At 64.8% G+C, this 21965-nt stretch overlaps 2 protein-coding genes across 7 annotated transcripts; both read left to right on the forward strand.

Moving 5' to 3' along the window:
- Positions 1 to 14402, forward strand: RNPEP (arginyl aminopeptidase). 4 transcript variants are annotated; one of them, XM_037070583.1, is made up of 13 exons: positions 1 to 173; positions 420 to 719; positions 3642 to 3782; positions 4287 to 4435; positions 5448 to 5564; positions 6057 to 6292; positions 7715 to 7788; positions 8082 to 8121; positions 8739 to 8851; positions 8968 to 9076; positions 9860 to 10084; positions 10930 to 11072; positions 11831 to 12411. In XM_037070583.1, exons 1-13 carry the CDS (start codon positions 45 to 47, stop codon positions 11987 to 11989), a joined length of 1935 nt encoding a protein of 644 aa, XP_036926478.1. In that variant the 5' UTR covers positions 1 to 44; the 3' UTR covers positions 11990 to 12411. The 4 variants fall into 4 exon arrangements, 3 of the variants coding, with proteins under 3 accessions (XP_036926478.1, XP_036926479.1, XP_036926480.1); XR_005070085.1 differs by lacking the exon at positions 1 to 173 and adding an exon at positions 14389 to 14402 and having other exon boundaries at positions 259 to 719; positions 11831 to 12212; XM_037070584.1 differs by lacking the exon at positions 1 to 173 and having other exon boundaries at positions 259 to 719; positions 7715 to 7770; positions 8064 to 8121.
- A 1253-nt stretch (positions 14403 to 15655) lies between these two features.
- Positions 15656 to 19412, forward strand: ELF3 (E74 like ETS transcription factor 3). Of its 3 annotated transcripts, none has more exons than XM_037070587.1 (9): positions 15656 to 15779; positions 16081 to 16305; positions 16496 to 16717; positions 16913 to 17008; positions 17144 to 17266; positions 17418 to 17507; positions 17595 to 17711; positions 18056 to 18251; positions 18719 to 19412. In XM_037070587.1, exons 2-9 carry the CDS (start codon positions 16143 to 16145, stop codon positions 18831 to 18833), a joined length of 1122 nt encoding a protein of 373 aa, XP_036926482.1. In that variant the 5' UTR covers positions 15656 to 15779; positions 16081 to 16142; the 3' UTR covers positions 18834 to 19412. The 3 variants fall into 3 exon arrangements, with proteins under 3 accessions (XP_036926482.1, XP_036926483.1, XP_036926481.1); XM_037070588.1 differs by having other exon boundaries at positions 16139 to 16305; XM_037070586.1 differs by having other exon boundaries at positions 15657 to 15783; positions 16139 to 16305.
- Positions 19413 to 21965: the final 2553 nt, after the last annotated feature.

The raw sequence follows: 21965 nt of genomic DNA on the forward strand, positions 1-21965 counted from the left end.
CGGGGCCTGGCCTTGGGCCGGCCTCTCGGCAGTCGGCAGGAACCATGGCGAGCGGTGGGACTCCGGGCGACGGCGTGGCCCCGCGGGCCCTGCACTCGGCGCGGGCCGTGGATGTGGCCTCGGCGTCCAACTTCCGGGACTTCGAGCTGCTGCACCTGCACCTGGACCTGCGGGTCGAGTTTGCGAGCCGCACTCTGAGCNCCTCCGCGCAGCGCATAGCGCTGGGGGCGGGGCCTGTGTTGGGGGCGGGGCCTGGCCTTGGGCCGGCCTCTCGGCAGTCGGCAGGAACCATGGCGAGCGGTGGGACTCCGGGCGACGGCGTGGCCCCGCGGGCCCTGCACTCGGCGCGGGCCGTGGATGTGGCCTCGGCGTCCAACTTCCGGGACTTCGAGCTGCTGCACCTGCACCTGGACCTGCGGGTCGAGTTTGCGAGCCGCACTCTGAGCGGCACGGCGACCCTGGATCTGCGCTGCCTACTGCCCGCGGGCGCGGCCGAGCTGCGGCTAGACTCGCACCCGTGCCTGGAGGTCACCGCGGTGGCGCTGCGGCGGGGCCCGCCCAGTCCGGGGCAGCCGCCCGGCCCCGACGAGCCCGTGAGCTTCCACACGCAGCCCTTCGCGCGCTACGGCTGCGTGCTCTGCCTGTGCTTCCCGCAGCCCCGGCCGGCGGGCGAGCGCTTCCAGGTGCTGCTCACCTACCGCGTCGGGGAGGGGCCCGCGGTGAGTGCTCAGGTGTCGCCCGGGTGTCCCCAGCGGAGGGAGAGGAGTAGATCCTATCACCCGCCCCCCAAGGCCAGGAGCCCCTGTGCGCCGCGAGCCCCTCCTCCCGGCGTTTGCAGTGACCTGTCCAGCTTGTTCCTCAGTCTCAGTTCCTCCCAGGGACCCGCGCGTGTCTAGTTTGCAAACAAGTGTCTAGTTTGCACTTTGCCAGAGGAGAGAACCTTGTCCTGCGCGGCTTTGTGCATAATCCGAGCTCTTTATTAGTTGGATTGAATGTTCCGGGACGCGGAGGCCCCAGTCCGATTGATTTCTGCTTTACGGCGGCAGGTGAATCGGCCCCGAGGCCAACTGGGGCCTGTGTTCCGTGTGTCCTTCGGCCGCCGGCGGCGATGACTCTGAACCCAGATGGTTACATTGGTTTGGTTGGGGTTGAGAAGAATTTCAGTAAAAGTCAGACCGCAGTCAGAGTGCAGCAGGCTGTATAATAACACGGCCTTCTCACCCCTGATTAACCCCTAAATCTCAAAGGTGGGGGGCCAGTGGTGGAAATCAGAGGGTTGCAGAAAATCGCGTGGCCGAGGACTGAGAGAGCCAGAAACCCCCGCGGAGGCAGAGCGCTCTCCCCGAGAATGGGGGGGCTGCCAGTGCCGCAGGACCCTGCGTGAGGCGGCCTGAAGTGGATTCACCCTGCGCAGGGCCCTGAGCCTTTCACTCTTAGAACTGGCTCAGAGGACAGTTCCGTTTCCTCTTTCATCGCCTGGGGAGTAAATGAACTTTGTGATACAACTTGTCTTAAAAATGAAATTCCAAAGCAAGGCAAACTGACCTTCCTGGCAAAGGGAAAGCCCAGGGTCTCCCCTCCTGTTCCACCCTCCCCACCCCCCACCACCAAGGCAGTAGGAACAAGTTTGGTTTCTCTTTTGTATTCTGCTCCTGGTTTCTGGCAGGAACCAGAAATTGAACAGGAGAGCTAGAAAAAGTAAGCCCTCTCTGAATTTACCTACTGAGAGTGGCACCTGGAATTACATGTCAAAACAAAACGCCAAACATAAGGACAGAGACCCAGGCTCCCACGCCCCCACGCTTTGCAAAGGGCCACCCTCGGCGCCTGGGAGGTCTCCACGGGCAGCACTTGCATGTGTTTATTCCTCCTTCTTGCCTCGGTCCCTGCGAGGGCCCCACGCAACTGCCGGCCCTACCTGTCCCGTCCCCAAGGGCAGGCTCTGCCTCTGGTGTGTAGGCCACCTGCTCCTCCATTCCCTTTGCGTTGTGTCGTTGGAAACACACCAGCAAAGACGAGTGAGGTCACATCTGTCACCATGTGCCACCATGTGCCAGGGCCCAGGCTGTGTCCCCTAGAGGGAGGGGTTCCATCTGCTGCTCGGCCTTAGCTCGTGGGGTCAATGCCTTCCATTTTTTTGTTAATAGGATTTATTTACTTTTTTAAAAAAGCAAAAGCAGTTTAGGTTAACAGAAAAATTGAGCAGATGTAGTTTCCATAGACCCTCTCCACGCAGTTTCGCCTCCGGGCTTTTTGCAAGTATGATACATCTGGCCCTGTCTGCGCTGCAGCGCTGATACTCGTTACCAGCCAGAGGCTGCAGCTGTCTCTGGTCCCGACAATGTGTTACTTCGTGTCTGTCTCTGCCCTGGGAGTCCGCCCAGGATGCCAAGGTGCACTGCGCGCTCTGCTTGCTGGTGACAGTCTCCCAGACCTCCCCGGGTTTTGGTGGCCATGACAGCCTTAGGGCATGTCGGCCAGGTGTGTGGTGGGGCTCCCTCTCTGGGGGTTAGGCCTGATGTTTTTCTCATGGCTGGACTGGGGTTGTGGGTTTGGGTTTCAGAAAACAGACTATTTTTAGAGCACCTGTAGGTGTATGACAGAACTGAGTGGAATCGTACAAGGTAGAGTGCCTTTCTGTCCCATCACACAGAGGGGACGTGGTGTGAGAGTGGCAGGTGACTGGACCTGGTCACCTGGCGGAAGGAGGGCCATCCGGTCTCTCCGCTCTGGCCTTGCTCACCCCTCTCTTTCCACCTCTGCTGGACCCTGCAAGGAGGCGCGCTGAAGTTTTCACACAAGCTAAAACAAAAATTCAAGCAGAGAAAAACCCAGCATTCCACATGGAGTCCTGAGGTCCCCAGGGCCTGGGTGCCCGGAGGCCCTCGGGACCGCTGCCCAGGCAGGCACCTGTCTCTGCCGTGACCACCCCCAGTGCCCAGGGCCCGCTTCCCTCCGCGCCTTTCCGAGTGGGGCCGCCCAGAATGGCTTCTCCCTTCCTCTCCCGGCTCCGAACCCACTCGAGTGGTGGCTCAACCCCAAAGTCTTGCCTTCCCTGGGAACTTCCTGGAATTCAGCCTTTTCCTGGACTCTGGACGGCATTTGGTGCTGATGTGTCTGCTGCCCCCACAGCCGCCTATGTCTGTGTTATTCGTGAACTGAATTTCGCTGTGGCCATTCGGTCGGTCTGCCCGGGGAGGGGCTCATGGAGTGTGAGGAGGGTGGCAGCCAGTGCCTAGGGCATGAAGTGCGTCAGCTCTGAGAGGCTGGGCGCCTGTGGAACCTGGAACACACAGGAGCCATAGGCTCCTCCCACTCAGGTCCTGCTTTTCTGTGTCTTTGCTCACAAGTTCGAATACGGCTGCTTCGGTTTTTGTTATCTGATGAGAAACTGCTAGGGAGGGAGACGAGGTGAGGGGCTCAGAGGCCAGGCCTGTAGTGGGGAGGGGCAGACCCAATGAAGTGTCTGCCTTGTGAAGTGGACGCCACACCTGGGCACGCAGGAGAGGCCAGCCCAGCAGAGCCAGACCAGTGGGCACACGTCGTGGGGGTGACCCTGACCCTGAGACTCCGACGAGCCCTTCCTCCCTGCCGGGGCTGAGCTGGCACGAGGGGCTGCCTCTGAAGTGCCCACCCCCTAGGTCTGCTGGCTGGCCCCCGAGCAGACGGCCGGGAAGGAGAAGCCCTTCCTCTACACGCAGGGGCAGGCGGTGCTGAACCGGGCCTTCTTCCCCTGCTTCGACACACCTGCCGTCAAGTGCACCTACTCGGCCGTGGTCCAGGTGAGGGGTGCGCCGGGTGCCTGCCCTGGGGGCTGAAAGTGTTGCCTTTGGGTGGCGAATGGGGACATCCACCCAGGAAGAATTCCTCTGTCTACAGAGTGTCATCTGGCCCCAGCCAGGTGGCTCCATTGGTCGGAGCATCGTCCGTACACATAAAGGTTGCGGGTTCGAACCCCCGTCGGGGCACCCCCTGTGTGGGGGAAGGGGCAGCTGGTCGATGTTTCCCTCTCACATCGACACTCCTCTCTCTGTCCCTCCCTTTCTCTCTTCTCTAAAACCAATAGACATATCCCTGGGTGGGGATATAAACAACAAATACATAGTAAATATTTCCTCTGTGCTACAGCCCGTCAGTTTGGCACAGGTATGGATTTCTGCAGCCTTTGGGGCCCAGGAGGACTCGGGTCACTGCCATCTCCACACAGGTCACCTGTCCTGCTGCCCTCCAAGGTCAGGGCCAGCCGGGTCTCCCGGCAAAGCCTCCTCCACGTTCTCTGCTGTCAGGTGCCAGACGGCTTCACGGCCGTGATGAGTGCGGACACTTGGGAGCCTCGAGGGCGGAACCAGTTCTTCTTCCGCATGAGCCAGCCCATCCCCTGCTACCTCATCGCTCTGGCCGTCGGAGACCTGGCCTCCGCAGAGGTGGGGCCCAGGTAGGAGACGAGGCCCTGCAGGCAAGGTTGGCGTGAGCCCCGTGGCGAGGAGGCCCTGAGGCCGGCGCTGCCAGGTGGAGTGTGGGTGTGGGCGCCTCGCTGGGCGCCAGCTGGAGGCCGGGCTCGGGCTGCTCCCTGCCCCACTCCATCCAGTCCCAGCGCCGTGTCTGCCATGGGTCACCAGCCCCACCAGTCCCAGCTGCTGCCCCGAGTCACCTGAAGGTGACGGCGGGGCTGAGGCAGCAGGTCTGAGGCCTGTCTCCCCTTTGCTCCAGCACTTGGTTCCTGAAATAGACAACCTTGACCTCAGCGCCTCCCTCTAGAGAGGAAAGTGCCCAGGGAGCGGAACCCTCGGGCCAGAGCCCGGGGGCAGTGAGCTGGTGTAGGGAGATGGGTGAGGGTTTTCTGAGTTTCCCCAGAGCTTGGCCAGGACGGGGTTTTTCCTGGCTGCCCCGCTGCCTACCAGCTTGGCTTCTTCCCGGCCTGGGGGGGTCACAGGTTGGACAGCAGTGCTTGGACGCTGTCACCGACGCGGTCACTGGCCCTTTATCTGGCTTCTTATCTCTGGTCCTGCTTCCCTTTCCTGGAGGAGGTGGGGTCCCAGGCCTCAGCTGGGCACATAGCAAGGCCAGGGTCACAGGTCTTCCCTCTGGGGCCTGCCGGTGTGTGCTCGGGCCCCTCAGAGTCCTTTCTCTCTCTCTCTGCCCACTCTCCTTAAGCTGTGCTGGGCTTGGCTGTTCTGTCCATTTTCCATCCAAACACAGACCCATGCCACAGCCCAGCCCTCCACGGCCTCCGGCACGGCCTCCAGCACGGCCTCGTGTTCCCGCCTTCGGCCCCATGGCCAGTTTCTCGGAGGAGCTGCAGTTCACCCTGGTCCCCGCGTCGCCCCCTGCCGCCGGCTGTGTTTGGGTGGGGACCAGCCTGCTGTCCCCTGGCTGCACCACCAGCCCAAGGCTGGTTTTCTTTGGGGGCCGGCCCTGAGCTGCCTTCCCTGTGCGCTCGTCCCCAGGAGCCGGGTGTGGGCCGAGCCGTGCCTGCTCGAGGCGGCCAGGCAGGAGTACGATGGCGTGTTCGAGGAGTTCCTGGCTGCGGGAGAAAAGCTTTTCGGACCCTACGTTTGGGGAAGGTGGGTGCACATCTTCCTCTCTGTCCCCTGGACCAAAGGTCCCCCATCCTGGGAGTGACCGAGCCTGACCGGGTTCCCGGTGATGAGAAGGGGATGAGATGACAGTCATCAGAGTGATCAAAATGGCCTCGGGGTTGCCGAGTTTGGAGGTCAGGGCCTTCCTGGGTTGTCTCTGGTTGCTGGAAGCTGCCGCCCACCCTCCAGCCAGGTCTCCTTTGGCTCCTTAGAGAAATGGCTCCCTTAGATCTCTGTGACCCCTCAGTGGCCGTCAGTGCTGCTTGGAAGCAGATCAGGGGACAGAGGTTTTGGGGAGCAAACATGGGGAAGGGAGTCCCGGCAAGTCTGCTGGGACTGAGGAGCCCGGCGCCATCTCAGCACCGGCCGGCCACGTTGTCAGCTGCTTGTCCAGTGTCCACATGTCCCGGCAGGGAGGGAGGGAGGGAGCGAGGCCGGGTCTGCCCCTGCAGGCCTTCGACCTCCCGCCGTCCCCAGGTATGACGTGCTGTTCATGCCGCCGTCCTTCCCATTCGGAGGCATGGAGAACCCGTGTCTGACCTTCGTCACGCCCTGCCTGCTGGCTGGAGACCGCTCCCTGGCGGATGTTATTATCCACGAGATCTCGCACAGCTGGTTTGGGAACCTGGTCACCAACGCCAACTGGAGCGAGTTCTGGCTCAACGAAGGCTTCACCATGTACGCACAGAGGAGGATCTCCACCGTCCTGTTCGGTGAGCCACCCGTGGGCCTCCCGGGGCTGCGGGTCCTCGGGCACCGGAAGGAGGCGGTGGTACAGGGGGGTCTCGGAAGTAGCTGCTGACCAGTGAGCCCAGCTGGGCTGCAGGGGAGCTCACACCTGCTGCTCCGGGGAGACGAGCCCAGGGCCGTTCACGCAGGATGCGAGTCCGACTCCTGAGTGGAGCCCGCATCAGCACAGCCGCTGCCCGCCCCTGCACACTTACACCGCAGCCCGCACTGGGTGTGTCGGGGAGAACGCACCCGCTGGCAGCCTTGCAGCGGCCCGTCGTGGGGCGGGGGTCGTCCTGCCTCGGAGGAGGATGCCCTGCCTGGCCAGGGAGCAGGCACAGCAGGCCCCTGAATTGCGCCCAAGTGCCATTAAGACACCTTCGCAGCCTCGTTTCAGAAAACCCCCACGCACCAGGTGCTTTAAAAGATAACGTGTATTATTTTCTCATTTCTCTGATCAACGTCTGTTTCGGCGTGTGTGGGAGAGCAGAGGAGATTTTCCCCCCGTGATCTCTGTGCTCCGAGGCAACCGATGGGACCTTGCACGGTGCCCTGTGTTGAGTCCTCAGCCCATAGGAGGCCTTCCAGCTGCCTCTTTCTAGCCCCTGCCCCCCAAAACCTCCTCCCAGGCCATGCGGCAGCTTAGAAGGCAGTTTCGCAGTCGTTCCCTCACCTCGGCCAGAGACGAGGGTCCCGGTCCCCAGTGAAACGGTGTGCTGGCCAATGCCCGTGCATCCCTCGGACGGTGTCTGCACGCTGCTGGAGCCACGGCTTCTGGGTGCAGACGCCCTCTAGGGGTTTTGCAGGTGCAGCGCACTCCCCCCAGGTTTGTGCAGCCCACTCCTCCCAGGTTTGTGCAGCCCACTCCCCCCGGCCGTGTAGAACCAGGGCCTGTGGGCGCCTTCCCAGCTGCCACCAGGGATCCTGCAGGGACGTGTGCTCGCCCCGCCACACGCGGGCAGGAAACTGAGGCTGCAAAGGGCTCTGAACGTGTCGGGCCAACACTGGTCCCCTGCCGCCCGCCCTTCCCACCATCACTTTCGGAGCCTGAGAGAGACAGGGAACCCTTAGAAAAGTTTGGGGTGACGATTTCTCTTGTCTGACGGAACAGTCAGGGGAACATAGTGTTTTCGTGGAAGGTCAAATTACTGTCTGGAAATAAAAATGCGTTGATGGGGAAAGGTGCTCATCAGAGAACCAGGGGTGGTTCCCCAGCCGGAGCCTAGGGCGGGGGGGCCCAGAGCTGCCAGGAGCAGGAGGGTCAGGTCTGTCCCCAGTTCCCTGGTGGGCTGGCCCTGAGTTCCCTCGTCTGGCGTCCTTCTTCTGGTGGCCACCAGGGGGCGCTGCTGTCGGGACAGTAGTCTGGGTGTGCTGACCATTGGGGCCTCTGGTCTCCTTCTGCCCAGGGGCTGCCTACACCTGCTTGGAAGCGGCCACCGGGCGGGCGCTGCTCCGCCAGCACATGGATGTCAGCGGCGAGGAGAACCCCCTCAACANTGGTTCCCCAGCCGGAGCCTAGGGCCGGGGGGCCCAGAGCTGCCAGGAGCAGGAGGGTCAGGTCTGTCCCCAGTTCCCTGGTGGGCTGGCCCTGAGTTCCCTCCTCTGGCGTCCTTCTTCTGGTGGCCACCAGGGGGCGCTGCTGTCGGGACAGTAGTCTGGGTGTGCTGACCATTGGGGCCTCTGGTCTCCTTCTGCCCAGGGGCTGCCTACACCTGCTTGGAAGCGGCCACCGGGCGGGCGCTGCTCCGCCAGCACATGGATGTCAGCGGCGAGGAGAACCCCCTCAACAAGCTGCGCGTGAAGATCGAACCAGGTGCGGAGGCTCCTCTGGGTGACACCCACCCCCCAAGTGCGTGGCGGTCGGTGGGTCTGAGGACACCCTCTGGGGTGGAGCTCAGCCACCCAGCTCTGTGTCCTCGCGGATGGCCCCCCGCTTGGGGCTCCTGGAATGGGGGGTCAGCCGCACCTTGTGGGGGCAGGTGTGAGCGCCAAGCCGCTGGTGGCTTGCCCAGACCCTGGGCTTTTCTCGTGTGTGAGTCCCCTCCTCTCCACGTGTGACTGACGCTGGCCCTGCATGGAGCTGAGGTTCACGGTCCTCGTTGCTGCGGGCTGTGAGGGCAAAATTCTCATGGATGGGACTCTTTCATTTGAGGCTAGAACTTTGTAGGACACCCATGTCCTGGGAGGGGTGGCGGTGGGCTGGCGGCCACGGGCTGGGGGAGCGGGGCCCGCACCCACGCCTGGTCCTGGAGTGAGGAGCCAGAAGGCGGGCATCTGGGTCCTCCTGCCCAGTCCCCTTGGAGGGGCCGGGGAGGCCAGGGAGGGGCCAGCCTGCAGCCCTCGGGGCAGCTGCACCGACCCCTCCTGTTCCACGGTGAGTCTGGGCCAGAGGCCTGCCGTGGAGGTGACCGGTGTCTGCCCCGCTGCCAGGCGTGGACCCAGATGACACCTACAACGAGACCCCCTACGAGAAGGGCTTCTGCTTTGTCTCCTACCTGGCCCACTTGGTGGGCGACCAGGGTCGGTTTGACTCCTTTCTCAAGGTATGTGCCGCCCAGCGGGCAAGGGGAGGGGCAGGTGGGGAAGCACAGGTGGGCACCGTGGAGGAGGGAGGGTGTGGAGGAGGCCCGAGGGGCTGAGAAGACCTCTCTCCGCCCAGGCCTACGTCCGTGAGTTCAAGTTCCAGAGCATCTTAGCGGAGGACCTCCTGGACTTCTACCTGGAGTATTTCCCTGAGCTGAAGCAAAGGAGGGTGGACTCCATTCCTGGTGAGCAGGGGGCGGGCCCACAGGCTGGAGGGGCCGCCGGGGGCGTGACCTCCAAGGCCCCCAGAAGTGGCTCTCAGGAGCAGACCCAGGGCCCAGGCTCCGGGCCACAGAACGCCACCTCCTCCTCCCTCCTGGGGGACTCCTCCTTGCACTGGGACCCCAGGCTCACACCCTGGCTTGGCCCTGGAGCCTGGGGATGGGGGGGGACACAGAGTCTCCTCTTGTGGCCTCCCTAACGAAGGGAAGCCCCAGCGCTGCCCCGGGGAGTGGAGACCACCCCGTCACGGATGAGGGCCCGCTGGACACGGCCCCCTTTGTCCCGCAGGCCCCGAGTCACCCTTCTAGGGTTCGGTCCCGCTGTCAGCTCTCGGGCCTGCATTTCAAGGCTGTGAGCCTCTGTAGCTAATAGAGCGAGTAATGACCGCAAGTGGTGATGTCTGCCCTGGCCGCGTTAGCGTGGCTCCTCCTCCCCACTGCGCCCACGCCGGGGAGCAGAGGTGCCAGAGGCGAGGTGCTGAGCCCCGGGAGCAGCCCACAGCCTTCGCTCGAGTCTCGGCCCCGGGCTGTGGCCACACTGGTCCTCGTGGCTGAGACAGCGCGGGGGTGACGTGCAGCAGGTGGGGCTCGGCGGAACCGGGCACAGCCCTCCAACTGCCCTCCGACCTCGCGGTCAGCACAGAGACCCCGGGTGCTCCGCACTCGGTGCAGGGCGCGGGCCTGGTGGGGATTGGCTGGGAGAGTGTCGGGGGCAATGCCGAGGTTCTAACTGTGCCCTCCCCCCAGGGTTTGAGTTCCATCGATGGCTGAACACTCCGGGCTGGCCCCCGTACCTCCCGGACCTGTCTGCCGGAGACTCACTCATGAAGCCGGCGGATGAGCTGGCCCAGCTGTGGGCGGCCGAGGAGCTGGACATGGAGGCCATCGGGGCTGTGGACATCTCCACCTGGAAGACCTACCAGCTGGTGTACTTCCTGGACAAGCTCCTGCAGAAGTCCCCTCTGCCGCCTGGTGAGGGTGCGGGTGTCTTCTCCCGCCAGGTGGACGGGGGCTCCCGGGTGCGCAGATCCGTGTGGGGCCAGGAGGCGCCAAGAAAGAAGTGGGGTGATGGCCGGTGGACATGGCACCCTGCAGGGAGTGGAGGCCACACACAGGGGTGCCGCGGGTACCGGGTCACAAGCCGGCATGCGTCCAGGCCTCGGGCCCTGCCGGCTGTTCTCGGCTCGTGAGTCAGCTGACCCGCTCACCCTTGTGTTCTGTGGGGCGGGCGCCCTCACGCTGATCCCCGGGGCGCGGACACATGACAGCTGGAGAGGCCGAGCTGAGGCAGCCCCCGTGGGGAAGGTCCTGAGCCGCCTGTGCTGCTGGCGCCCAGTGGGCTCGTGGGTGCCTCTGCGCAGAGCAGGGAGGCCGTGGACACTCGTGCTGTGGGTGTGGTGGGGCGGGGTTCGGGGTGCGCCTGCCGCAGTTGGGAGGAAAGCAGGGCGCCGGAGGGGGTCTGGGGCGCCATCTGCCCAGGGATGTTTGCTGGCAGAGCCCCAGGGACCGAGGCCACGGTGAGGATGGGACATCGGGCGGTCTCCCAGCAGCGGGTGGGCGGGGCGAGCGCTGAAGTTGGTGACCCCCGAAGGGGCGCTCGGAGCCGGGGTTGATACACATGCCGGGTCGGGGACCCAGGCTCCGCCGCAATGTCAACCGACGGTAGCCAACTCCGCACCAGACCCCCGGGGGCAGGGGGTGCCAGGGGCGGGCACTGCGTAAGGTATGAATGCCTAAACGCCGAAAGCAGGGGGTGGGCGTCAGCTGTCCTAGGAAAATGGAAAACCCGTCCGCCCAGCAGCCACGTCCTCTCCCAGGGAATGTGAAGAAGCTGGGAGAGACGTACCCGAAGGTCTCGGGCGCCAGCAATGCAGAGCTGCGGCTGCGCTGGGGCCAGATCGTCCTGAAGAACGACCACCAGGAGGACTTCGGGAAAGTGAAGGGCTTCCTGCAGAGCCAGGTGGGCCGCCCTCCGCATCCCCGGGCCCCGTGGGCCCTCAGCAGGCTCAGGGTCCTGCCGGTGGGCTGGGCCTCGCACCCATCTCGGGCAGAGGGCAGGTGATGTGTGGCCATGCTGCCCTGGTGGGTGAAGCCAGTCAGAGCTCACCCCAAACTGGAGAAGGGGTGACGCTGGTGCTGCCCTTGGAGTGAGGTCAGAGGACAAGATAGAGTGACCGTGAGGTCACAGAGCCCACTCCCCGGGAAGCCCGTGCCTTGGAGAGGTTCTGACAGCCACTGCGTCTCTGGTCACCCCAGGGAGCTACCCCGCTGGGAACAGGACAGGGCCCCCCAGGGGACCATGCTGGATCCCAGAGCAAGGTGGGGGGTTCTGGGGGCAGAGCCGTGCTGGTCCTGCAGCCCTGCGGTGGCGGCCACACCCCAGCTTGGAGGTCCCAGCCTGTGAAGTCTTAGCCAAGCCTCTGGGTTCTGGGGACCGGGGGGCTGCGTATTGGGTCCCTGGGCTGGCCTCTGCACAGCGGCAGTGGGACCTGGGACCTTCCGTGTCCTTGGCTTGGTACGGAGCCGCTGTGGACACCTGGTGACCACCCCCCGGTGGCTTTCCCGAGCGGGTGGAGCCGCCTGTTCTGTTGGGTGTGCACCCCTGTCCTGCCCTGGGTCGGGGGAGTGCCGGCACCTCTGTGGGGGACCTCTGGGCACCCGCCCACCGCCCCAGGACAGACCCTGGTGGGCCACATGGGCCACGCATGTCTCTCGCAGGGGAAGCAGAAGTACACTCTCCCGCTGTACCGTGCAATGGTGGCCGGCAGCCCGGCGGCCCGGGCCCTTGCAGAGGAGACCTTCGCGGCCACCACCGCCCAGCTGCACAGCAACGTCGTCCGCTATGTCCAGCAGATCCTGGCGCCCTCGGGCAGCTAGAGGCCCACCCGTCGCTCGGCCTCAGCCTCTCCACACGACACAGGCTCTCGGGGTACTCAACCCTGTGCCGGCACCCTGCTCCGCTCCCCAAGCTTGTGTCCCTCAGGAGTCTGTCCCCCGTGTGGCGCCTGTGACTCCTGGGGACCCCTGGGCCCCCCGCCCCCCACCCCTGGCATCAGTAGGGGGAGCGGGATCCTTCTGCTTTGCCGGCTGCGCCTTGGAGGTGCCAACAGCCGGACCTGGTGGTTCTCTCCTCGGGTCTTGTCTTCTAATAAATCTTTGTACCTGAAAAGTGTGACTCGTGGATTGAGTGACAGGCTTCTTCCCCCAGGTGGCCCCTGCGCACACGTTCTGAGATGGTCACAGGCACTCAGCGCACGAGTGCCCCCTGCCCTTGGGGTGCTCCTGGCTGTGGGAGGCGCGGGCCCCACGGTGTGGCCGTCACACTCGGGGAAAAGTGTGCCGGTGAGCAGTGCCGGGTCCCTGCCCGCCCTGCCGGCACAACTTCCCTCGTCCTCTCCGGGGCTGAGTGTGAGTGTGGGTTCTGTTTCTCTCTCCGGAGCCTCCTTCCAGGCCCCGGGGCCTCGCCAGGCCTCACCTGCCTCTGAACTGGGACACCGCGCCCAGTCACTCCCTGGCTTCAGCGAGGGGGTCTGCACAGCTCACAAATCGGCTGTGGGGGGAAAATGGGACAGCTGGAGTAGTGTCATCAATAAAGCATATAGCTAAAGGTTTTTAAAGGTTTCATTTATTTTTTAGAGGCAAAGGGAGTAGAAGGAGAGAAACATCAATGTGTCATTGCTTCTCTGATGCCCCCTCCTGGGGACCCGGCCTGCAACCCAGGCACATGCCTCAACTGGGAATTGAACCAGCGACCCTTTGGTTCACAGGCCCGCGCTCAACCAGTGAGCCACACCAGCCAGGGTCAATAAAATACATTTTAAAAAACCTTATCTAAATATGCGTAGGTTGCCTTTCTCGTGCACAGGGTGCCCCAGGCCTGTGCCCGCTCTGTCCCCTGCTGCGGAGCCGTCTTCAGCCTCGGCCACCTGCACAGACCAGCACAACACAGACGTGTCCTCACTCTGAGCAAAAGCGAGCGAGTGGGGTGGCCACAGGACATGGCAGGCCGGCCAGTGCCTCCGTCCCACACACAGCTTCGCCAGAGGTGAGGGGCCCGGCTCTCCTCAGAGCAGGCGGGCCACTCCAAGGCTCCTGGGCCCCTCCTGCTCCCCAGCTGGGGTCCCACCCGTTGGCCGGAGAGCGTGGCTCCTCGCTGGTGTGAACCCTCCTGTATCGGGGAGCCCCGTCGTAACAGCAGGTCACGGGAGCTCTTCCTCTGACAGCAGCTCTGACTCCGGCTTCTGGAGTCACAGCGGGGCATCCTGGAGGTGTCTCCTGCCCCCAGCACGTTGGCTGCCCACTTCACCTGGTCCTCTGGCTGTGCCTGCCCTGTCAGGGCCGGGGACCGTGCTCTCCACAGTCCCTGTCCCCAAAGGAGACGCCCTGTGCCACCCCCACCCCACTGGCCCCCATCCTGGGAGCCTCTCCCCCGACCCTGCCCTGCGAGGCACTGACGGACCTCCAGCCTGCATCTCCCACGCAGCTTCAGAATGCGGGCTGGTGAGGCCCCAGCGTGGGAGGCCAGGAGCCAGCCCATCCTTCGCTCAGCCCATTTCTTCCACAAAGCCCCTTGAAGGCAAGGGCGCCGGCGCGTTGGTCCCCTTCCCTTTGTCCTTCCATCCACCCTGCTCGGAGCACGTGAGCAGCTGGGGCTGGAAGCTGGTTCTCCTGCATTCCAGGCTGAGTGACTCAGTGGAGGGTGTGCCTGGCCCCGGGCTTCGTGGGGGAGGCGCCCTCGGGGCTGGGAAAATCCGGAGGCCCGTGGGGGCAGCGGGCCGAACCCCTCCCTTGGGCACCCACAGCTTCCATCAGCCCAGGGAGGGTGAGAAGCGGGTCCCCTCAGCTAGACTCTCTGCTCTTGGGTGCAGAGTTAGGGGGGTGGGCTCCAGGGTGGGGTCACCTTCCCTCCCAGCAACTTCACTGCCAGAGGCAGCCCTTGGCTGCAAGCCACCAGGGGCCGGTCCGGGTCCCTGACCGAGGAGGTGGGGAGACCGTGCTGTCGGCCTCTGTCCACCACGGGTGCAGGAAGACTCGGGTCTGGAAGAGCCCTCTGGGGTCAGGGCTGGTTTAGTCAAATGTCCTGGCTCGTACAGGTGGGGAAACTGAGGTGCAGAATCACACAGCTGGGGAGAAACCAGAGAATGGGCCTCTTGCCTTTGTCCCTCCCCCTACGCGCCGACCCCCCGGGGTCTGTGTTTCCTGGGGACGTCACTGGGCCCCTGGGCGTCTCAGCGTCACTGAGCGCTGAGAGAGAACTGGCGCAGAGACAGGTGCAGGGCGGGCAGTGGCTGTAAATCCCGCCCCCCACTTACCCAGCCCCGTGAGGCCGGGGCTCTGAACGGCGGTGCCGGTCTGCAGAGTGGGGACACGGTGCCTGCGTACCGCGCTTTGCGAGGGTTCACAGGGACTGTGGGGAAGGGGAAGCGGATACCAAGCCTTCCCTTTTGCCGGGAGGCGGTCGGACTCTGACCACTAGGGGGCAGCAGACAGCGCAGGTGAGCCGCGGAGAGCGGCGAAGGGGTGGTCGACCAGGTGGCCCAGGTGGAGGGGCGAACACAGCCTGGGGNGACAGGTGCAGGGCGGGCAGTGGCTGTAAATCCCGCCCCCCACTTACCCAGCCCCGTGAGGCCGGGGCTCTGAACGGCGGTGCCGGTCTGCAGAGTGGGGACACGGGGCCTGCGTACCGCGCTTTGCGAGGGTTCACGGGGACTGTGGGGAAGGGGAAGCAGATACCAAGCCTTCCCTTTTGCCGGGAGGCGGCCGGACTCTGACCACTAGGGGGCAGCAGACAGCGCAGGTGAGCCGCGGAGAGCGGCGAAGGGGTGGTCGACCAGGTGGCCCAGGTGGAGGGGCGAACACAGCCTGGGGACCCCCACACCACCAGCACCCAGGCGGGCAGGGCGCGCTGTGGGGAGCCCGGTCTGTCCAGAGGGGCTCCGGCAACCCTGACGCCTGGATGAGGCCCCACAGGCAGAGAATGCCAAGACCTCGCCACCCAAGCAGGTACCAGCAGGCTGGTACTAAGGCTGGGGACAGGGGGACACGGGGGCCCAGGGCTAAGCCGGCAGGCCTGCCCCGCCCAGGCCCCGAGAACGTTGCCGTGGGGAGAGCCCTCTAGCCGGGGTCCGAGACGCCCCGAGCTGTTGGTTCTTCTCCCCACCAGGCCCCCTTGTCCCCACATCTTCAGACGCTAGCTGCCCCAGCACCCTCCCCTCGCCAGCCCCTCCCTGACCTGCCCCCACCCCCGGAGGAATTTTCTGAGCCGGAGGGTGGTGGACAATACGGGCCCCTCCGCCCACCCAGCGACCCTCCTGCCACCTGCCCTGGCCAGTGCCAGGTGCCCAGCCCCAGAGGGTGCGGAAGGGCCATCTGACAATCATTAAACCAGCTGGGCCTGATTTCCCAGCACCCCAGGTAGGACCTGGGCCAAGTGGCACAAAATATGCAAATCACCTGGGCCCGGGAGCCAGTCTGAAGGCCGGGAAACCCCCTCCGTCCAATGAGCCGCCAGCTCAGGTTGCGGCTATAAAGGCCTAACGGGAGGAGCTCCGGGGCCTATTTAGGGCGGGCGGGAGCGCGCACCGCGCAGAGCTCTGCCTCCTGCGATTCTGGCCCTGCTGCCCCTTAATCCTGCCTGTTCGACCGCCACACCCGCGCCGCCTCTTTGGTAGGTCCCCCGCCACCGTCACGCGCCTCAGCCTGGGCTGCAGAGATGGGGGCTTGCTGTTCTGATCCCGCAGGGGTGTGTGGCGATGGGGGTGTCCTGAGGGTCCGAGAGACGAGGGACCGTCCCTGGGAGGGACAGGGTGGCCGTGCCTCAGCCAGCCCCACGCAAGGGCCCAGGCGACGGAGGAGGGAGCCCAACAGGAAGCCAGGTGTCCCCCCGGCGTTGAGGACCCCACTTGAAGGTGGGGTGTCCGGAGACGCGGGGAGCTCCGTGCCCCCCGGTAACACCTGCCTCGCTTCAGGAGCAGTGGTTTCAGGGCAAGTGCCGGCAGGCCCGTCATCGGCCGTCCCTCCAGGCAGCCCCATGGCTGCAACCTGCGAGATCAGCAACGTGTTCAGCAACTACTTCAGCACCATGTACAGCCCCGAGGACCCGGCACTGGCTCCTGGGCCCCCCGATACCTCCTTTGGGGCCGACGACCTCGTGCTGTCCCTGAGCAACAGCCAGATGCCGCCAGAGGGCCCCGGTGGGTCTCGAGGGGAGGAGCGATGGCAGAGGGGCATCTGGGAGGCTAGGGAGCCAGGGGTCGAGCAGGAGGAGGGTCTGGGCTTGGCAGGGACTTGCTGGAGGTTGAGGGGCTGGGCGTGGGGCAGTGAGCCTCGTCCCGGAGGGCTGGCTGTGGCCGGCTGACCTCTGCTGTGCCCGGCCCCTTCTAGAGAAGGCCAGCTGGTCCCGGGAGCAGCCCCAGTTCTGGTCCAAGGCCCAGGTTCTGGACTGGATCAGCTACCAGGTGGAGAAGAACAAGTTCGACGCCAGCACCATCGACTTCTCGCGCTGCGACATGGATGGCGCGGCGCTATGCAGCTGTGCCCCCGAGGAGCTGCGCCTTGTCTTTGGGCCTCTGGGGGACCAGCTCTATGCCCAGCTGTGGGACCTCAGTGAGTGCGGCCCCTGTGCCCAGGGTCCCCTCTGCGTGAGGGGGGCTGGTCCAGAGCTTGGCCCCATTGTCCCAGATCAGCAAGGCAGCGGGAAGAACTGGAGCCCCGGGCCAGGGCGTGGGCCCAGCCACCCAGAGCCTCGGAGGGTGAGGAGGGCCCAGCAGCTAGGCACTGACTGCTCCGCCCCCTCCTCAGCTTCCAGCTTTCCCGACGAGCTCAGCTGGATCATCGACTTGCTGGAGCAGGACAGCACGTCCTTCCAGGAGACCCTGGGGGACCCAGGCCCCTTCGGTGAGCACCCACGTTCCCGCTGCCCCCCCCACCTGTCGCCCCAGCTAGAAAGGTCTGCAGGTCATCCATCACACATCTGGGTGGCCGTCCCCATCCCTGTCCCCGCCCAGTCTGAACGCTTGCCTCCTCTTTCAGACCAGGGAGGCCCCTTCAGCCAGGAGACGCCCGAGGGCCGGCGGCAGCAGCCCAGCCCCTACCACCTGAGCAGCTATGGCGTGGGGGCCCCATCCCCAGGCTGCTCGGAAGTCTCCGCCACAGGTGAGGGCGCGCCTTCCCACCGCCTACCCCCACCGTCCCAAGCCCTGGCCCCCAGCTCTGGGGGGTGGGGGGTTGGAGTGGCGCTGGCCAGCAGCCTGTGGGGGGGCAGTGGGTAGGGATGCAAGGGACTCACCAAGACCTGCCTCCCTAGGGACTGGTGCTTCCCAGGGCTCCCCCTGCTCGGACTCTGGGGGGAGCGACGTGGACCTCGACCCCCCGGACAGCAAGCTCTTCTCCAGGGGTGAGTGGGGGGTGGGTGTCCCTGCAGGGGCGCTGCCCTGCCCCGCATCCCCCCTCTCTCCCTCCTGACCCGCCCTCTGCCCCGCAGACTGCTTCCCTGACTACAAGAAGGGGGACCCCAGGCATGGGAAGCGGAAACGGGGCCGGCCCCGGAAGCTGAGCCGAGAGTCTAGGGAGAGCCCGGACAGCAAGAAAAGCAAGCACGGTGGGCACCGGGCACTGAGGCCGGGGGAAGGGCAGGTGGGGGGCGGGGTGGGGCTGCTGGGGGCAGGCCTAGCCTCGCCTGTGCTTTCTGCACTGTCCCCGTCCCACCTGCTCTGGGCTCCCTGTGGTTGACTGTCACCAGCTGCTGGCCTGTTAGCTTTCTAACTGTGGCCCCACCAACCGGTGGCAGCCTGGCAGTCACGCCTGCACCCCGTGTCTGTGCTGTTAGCTGGCCCTGCACATGGCATTCGCAGGTGTGTGCCGAGACCCAGGGCCTGCTGGCCGGGCAGGGACAGGACACTGGGGGCCAGTGCCCTGGCCACTGCTGACGGCTCGGCCCCGCAGCCCCCAGAGGCACCCACCTGTGGGAGTTTATCCGGGACATCCTCATCCACCCCGAGCTGAACGAGGGCCTGATGAAGTGGGAGAACCGGCAGGAGGGCGTGTTCAAGTTCCTACGCTCGGAGGCCGTGGCCCAGCTGTGGGGCCAGAAGAAGAAGAACAGCAGCATGACCTACGAGAAGCTGAGCCGGGCCATGAGGTGAGGGCCCAGGCGGGGGCCCAGCGTCCTGCCACCTCGTGGCATGAACGGCGGCCTGGAGGACCGGGGCGGCCACACGTACGGGCCCAAGGAATGTCCAGCAATGAATACCTCTGTGTGGCCTCAAGGCTTGTCCCAGCAAAGGCTGTCCGTGGCCGGTGACCCAGCACGTCCCACAGCCGCCCCTGCCGCCCCTGCCACCACAGTCAGGCTGCTTGTCTCCCGGCCTCAGTTTCCCCTTCATCATTGCCGAGGTCCCTTCCTGCCCTGAAGTCGTGTGGCTTCACGACAGGCCCCGGGCTGCCGCCTTAGGCATAGAAAAGAAAAGCACATGGTCCCTGGGATGCAGTTAGTTCTAGGCCAGAAAGTGGGCCAGGCTCAGGGTGGTGGGGCCCGGCCCCAGTAGGGACGGGTCCCCCGCGGGCCCCGCTGACCCCGCGTCCCCCGCGGACCCCGTGTCCCTTCAGGTACTACTACAAGCGGGAGATCCTGGAGCGGGTGGACGGCCGGCGGCTCGTCTACAAGTTTGGCAGAAACTCCAGCGGCTGGAAGGAGGAGGAGGTGGCCGGGAGTCGGAACTGAGGGCCCCAAGGGACCGAGACGGACGCATGGACGTGAAGCCGGCGGCCCCTCTCGCGAGGACCGCTGGGCTGTGGGGGAAGCCGAGGCTCTGCGGTCTGCACAGCCACCTCCCCGTGGAATTACAAGCCCAGAGTTCGAAGTGACTTGTCCACCAGCGATGCCACAAGTGTGGCTCCTGCGGTGTTCCTGATGCCCTGACCCAGACCCCGGCTGCAGATGCCCACAGGTGCCTGGACGGAGGCCAGGAGGCCTGGGAGGCCCAGGGCGCCGTGAGCAAGGGGACAGGGCCCTGTGCCTTGTTGATGGACCGGCTTCTACTCCCTACCAAAGCTTGGGCTCCGCAGGCGGGGGTCAGAGCGCCCCCTAATTTATGTGCTATAAGTACAGCAGATGTACATAGAGATCTATTTTTTCTAGGACATTCCCCTGACTGGTCCTGGCCCTGGCCCTGGCCCTGGATTGGGCCAGCAGGGGGGAGCGAGGGTGCCGGACGCTCAGGGTGGGGCTCCGGCTCCTTCCTCCCGAGTGGAGGCAGAGATCTACCTCCAATAAAGTGCCTCCTGGGCTGTTTGTAACCTTTGTCTCAGCTCCCTGGATCGGATAAGGCCAGGGTGTGGTCCGGGTCTGTGGGTCAGCCTGTTGCTCTGAGCAGGGGTGGAGGCCAGTGTGGAGGGTGGGGACCCTGGAGCCGTGGGGAGGGGTGAGGAACACCCCTTCGGGGGCTGGGAGGAGAAGAGAAGGGACCCTGCTCGGGGACACAAGCCCTGCAGGCCAGGTGGGGCTGTCGTGACAAAGAGCTGGTCGGGAGGCAGGGCTCGGCCAACATCCTGGACAGCCCAGCGTGGAAGTTGGCCCGTGTCTGCTCGGAAGAGGTGCTTCTTCACTCGGACCACGCTGGCCGAGAGCTGAGTGCCTGAGATACCATCTGTTCTTGTCGTCTGATGTGGAATCGGAGTGAGGTCCCTGTGCTGGGTAAAGCAAGCACAGGCACAGGGGACCTGAGGAGGAGGGCTGGGGGGGCTGGGAGTTTGGAGTGTTCTAGGCAGTGGGCCCCTCCACAGTCCTCGAGAGACCCAACAAGGGGGCTGTACTGCGCCCACTTCCCAGATGCAGGAGGTGAGGCTCGGGACCAGGGGCCTTCCAAGGCCATACAGGCTGAGCCACATGTTCCTGCAGATCCCTGGGGACAGCTCCGGGGCTCAGCCCCTGCGACCTCCTGCTCAGCAGGTCCCCCTGAGCAGCGGGACAGGGCCCCCAGGCTGCGCACAGCGCCCTTCTCTGCAGGTCCCTTCCGAGGCACGGCCGTCTGTGGGAAGTTCCAGGGGTTTGAGGCCTCAGATTTCAGAGTCTGAAATGCCACTTAGTTGTCTGGGAAATGGCAGGCTGTTCGATGAAGGGATGTGGGGGAGGAAGGGCCCTTAGGAGACCATGAGTGTGATGCGTGGGAGGGGCTTGCTCTGCGGACATGAGAGTGGGCTGGACAGCCGGGAGCTGGCTGCACAGAGCAGTGTGGCCGTGGAAGGTCGTAGAATGAACGCCAGCCGCCGTCTGGAAGGAAGGCGTGTCCCTCTGAAGGGTGTGGTTGGTCTTGGAGGTGATGGGCGAGAGTACGGGCTTCACCCCAGACACCCCTGCTCCCCCCATGCCGGCAGGCCCTGTCCTCCGTCGTCTAAGGGGTGCCAGCTGTGAGGCTGCTGGATGTGTGCGCGGGAAGGAGGGCCCAGGCCCCGGGCCCTCGGCCAGACGGAGGCACCGCCTGCTCCCTCCGACCTTCGTCCTGTTGCCGTTTATGAGCTGCTTTCCTCGCCGTTATCGCTTCGGGTCCGTACCACAGCCCTGGAGGAGATGGGGGACCCACGTCCCCGGTGGGGCTGGCCCAAGGTCACCAGGCAGGTGGAGAGGGGACTGCGGCCCAGGACTCCTGCCTCCAGGTGGGCAGCACCCTGCTGTGGCTTCCACAGGGGACCTGAGGCCCCTGGGCATCACCGGGGAGTGGGGTCGGGGGTGGTCCTCACCTCCCCCAGGAGCACCTGTTTCCTCCTCAGGCGTCTTTGCCCCGAGTTGCTCCGTGCCACCCCGCAGAGCTGGCACACACCTCGGGGCTGGCTTTTCTCCCCCCGTCCTGGGTGCCTACTCTGCTGGGTGTCAGCCACCCCAGCCCCAACTGCCACTAGCTCGGGAGCTCCTGCAGGCTCGGCCCCCCTCTGCTAGGACAGCCTGTCCCTGGGTGTGGCCAAGCTGTTTCGGTCCTGCCTGGAGCAGCTGGTCACCTCTTATCTGCTCCCCTGGAATCGAGTGCTGCTGGGCAGGCCTCAGGGAGGTCACCCCGCCCGGGTTTGGGTGTGCCTGCCCAGGCTTCCCAGGACAGTTCCCGGAGATCCGCCCCCACCCCCAGCCCTCCACCCAATCCAGGAAACGGGCTTCACCTGCTGTCTCCTGGGCAAGGTGGCAGGGTGGCTGCATTTTCTGAGGGGTTCGTTTCAGCCTATCCTCTTATTCCAGGGACCCGCCACACGGCTCTCTCCCTGACCAGCTGCCCGCACAGGGCTCACTCACCTCAGCCCCTCGCCCGGGGCCCAGTCCAGAGGAGGCACCCACCAATATCTGTTAAACAGCTGGCTACCACCTCGCCCTGCACACACACTCACACACACACACCTCACACTTCACAGTCACACACTGCAGTCACGCAAACTCGCATGTACACACCACACACTCATGCACACCCACACAGCACACACACGCAGCCCCCCACCCAGGCTCCCTGCCCTTTACTCACCTGCGCGTCCCAGGACCCCGTGTCCTGGCTGCCCCTCCTGCCAGGACCTGGTGCAAAATGAAAACACGGGCCCTTGTGAGAGATGGCAACTCTGGAACCTACGCCAAGCCCAGGGCCCTCCGAGTGTGTCCCGAGTGAGGGCCCAGGCCGCCCCCTGAGCCCCGCGGGCCAGCAGCTGTCCTTGGCTACTGGCCTTTCAGAGCTCACAGAGTCCACCCTCCCACCCCCCACATTCTTCTGCAGGAACCTGGAAAGTCACACAAAATAGAAATGGTCGGTGTCAGCATTTTAAAAATCAGGAAAATTCTCAGAGAATAACGTGGATTTGTGGCTTTTTCTTCAGATATCCGAAG

Source organism: Sturnira hondurensis, unplaced genomic scaffold (assembly GCF_014824575.4).
Source record: "Sturnira hondurensis isolate 20B ecotype Veracruz unplaced genomic scaffold, ASM1482457v3 Scaffold0018805, whole genome shotgun sequence".
Classification (NCBI taxonomy): Eukaryota; Metazoa; Chordata; class Mammalia; order Chiroptera; family Phyllostomidae; genus Sturnira; species Sturnira hondurensis.

Excerpts from the sequence above, each read along its gene's own strand:
- RNPEP (XM_037070583.1), top strand. The coding sequence starts at position 45 with ATGGCGAGCGGTGGGACTCCGGGCGACGGCGTGGCCCCGCGGGCCCTG. Across the intron at positions 720-3,641 it reads GCGTCGGGGAGGGGCCCGCG|GTCTGCTGGCTGGCCCCCGA; the intron begins GTGAGTGCTCAG and ends CCCACCCCCTAG. Across the intron at positions 8,852-8,967 it reads GGTTTGACTCCTTTCTCAAG|GCCTACGTCCGTGAGTTCAA; the intron begins GTATGTGCCGCC and ends CTCTCCGCCCAG.
- ELF3 (XM_037070587.1), top strand. The coding sequence starts at position 16,143 with ATGGCTGCAACCTGCGAGATCAGCAACGTGTTCAGCAACTACTTCAGC. Across the intron at positions 16,718-16,912 it reads TGCCCAGCTGTGGGACCTCA|CTTCCAGCTTTCCCGACGAG; the intron begins GTGAGTGCGGCC and ends CCCCCTCCTCAG. Across the intron at positions 18,252-18,718 it reads AAGCTGAGCCGGGCCATGAG|GTACTACTACAAGCGGGAGA; the intron begins GTGAGGGCCCAG and ends GTGTCCCTTCAG.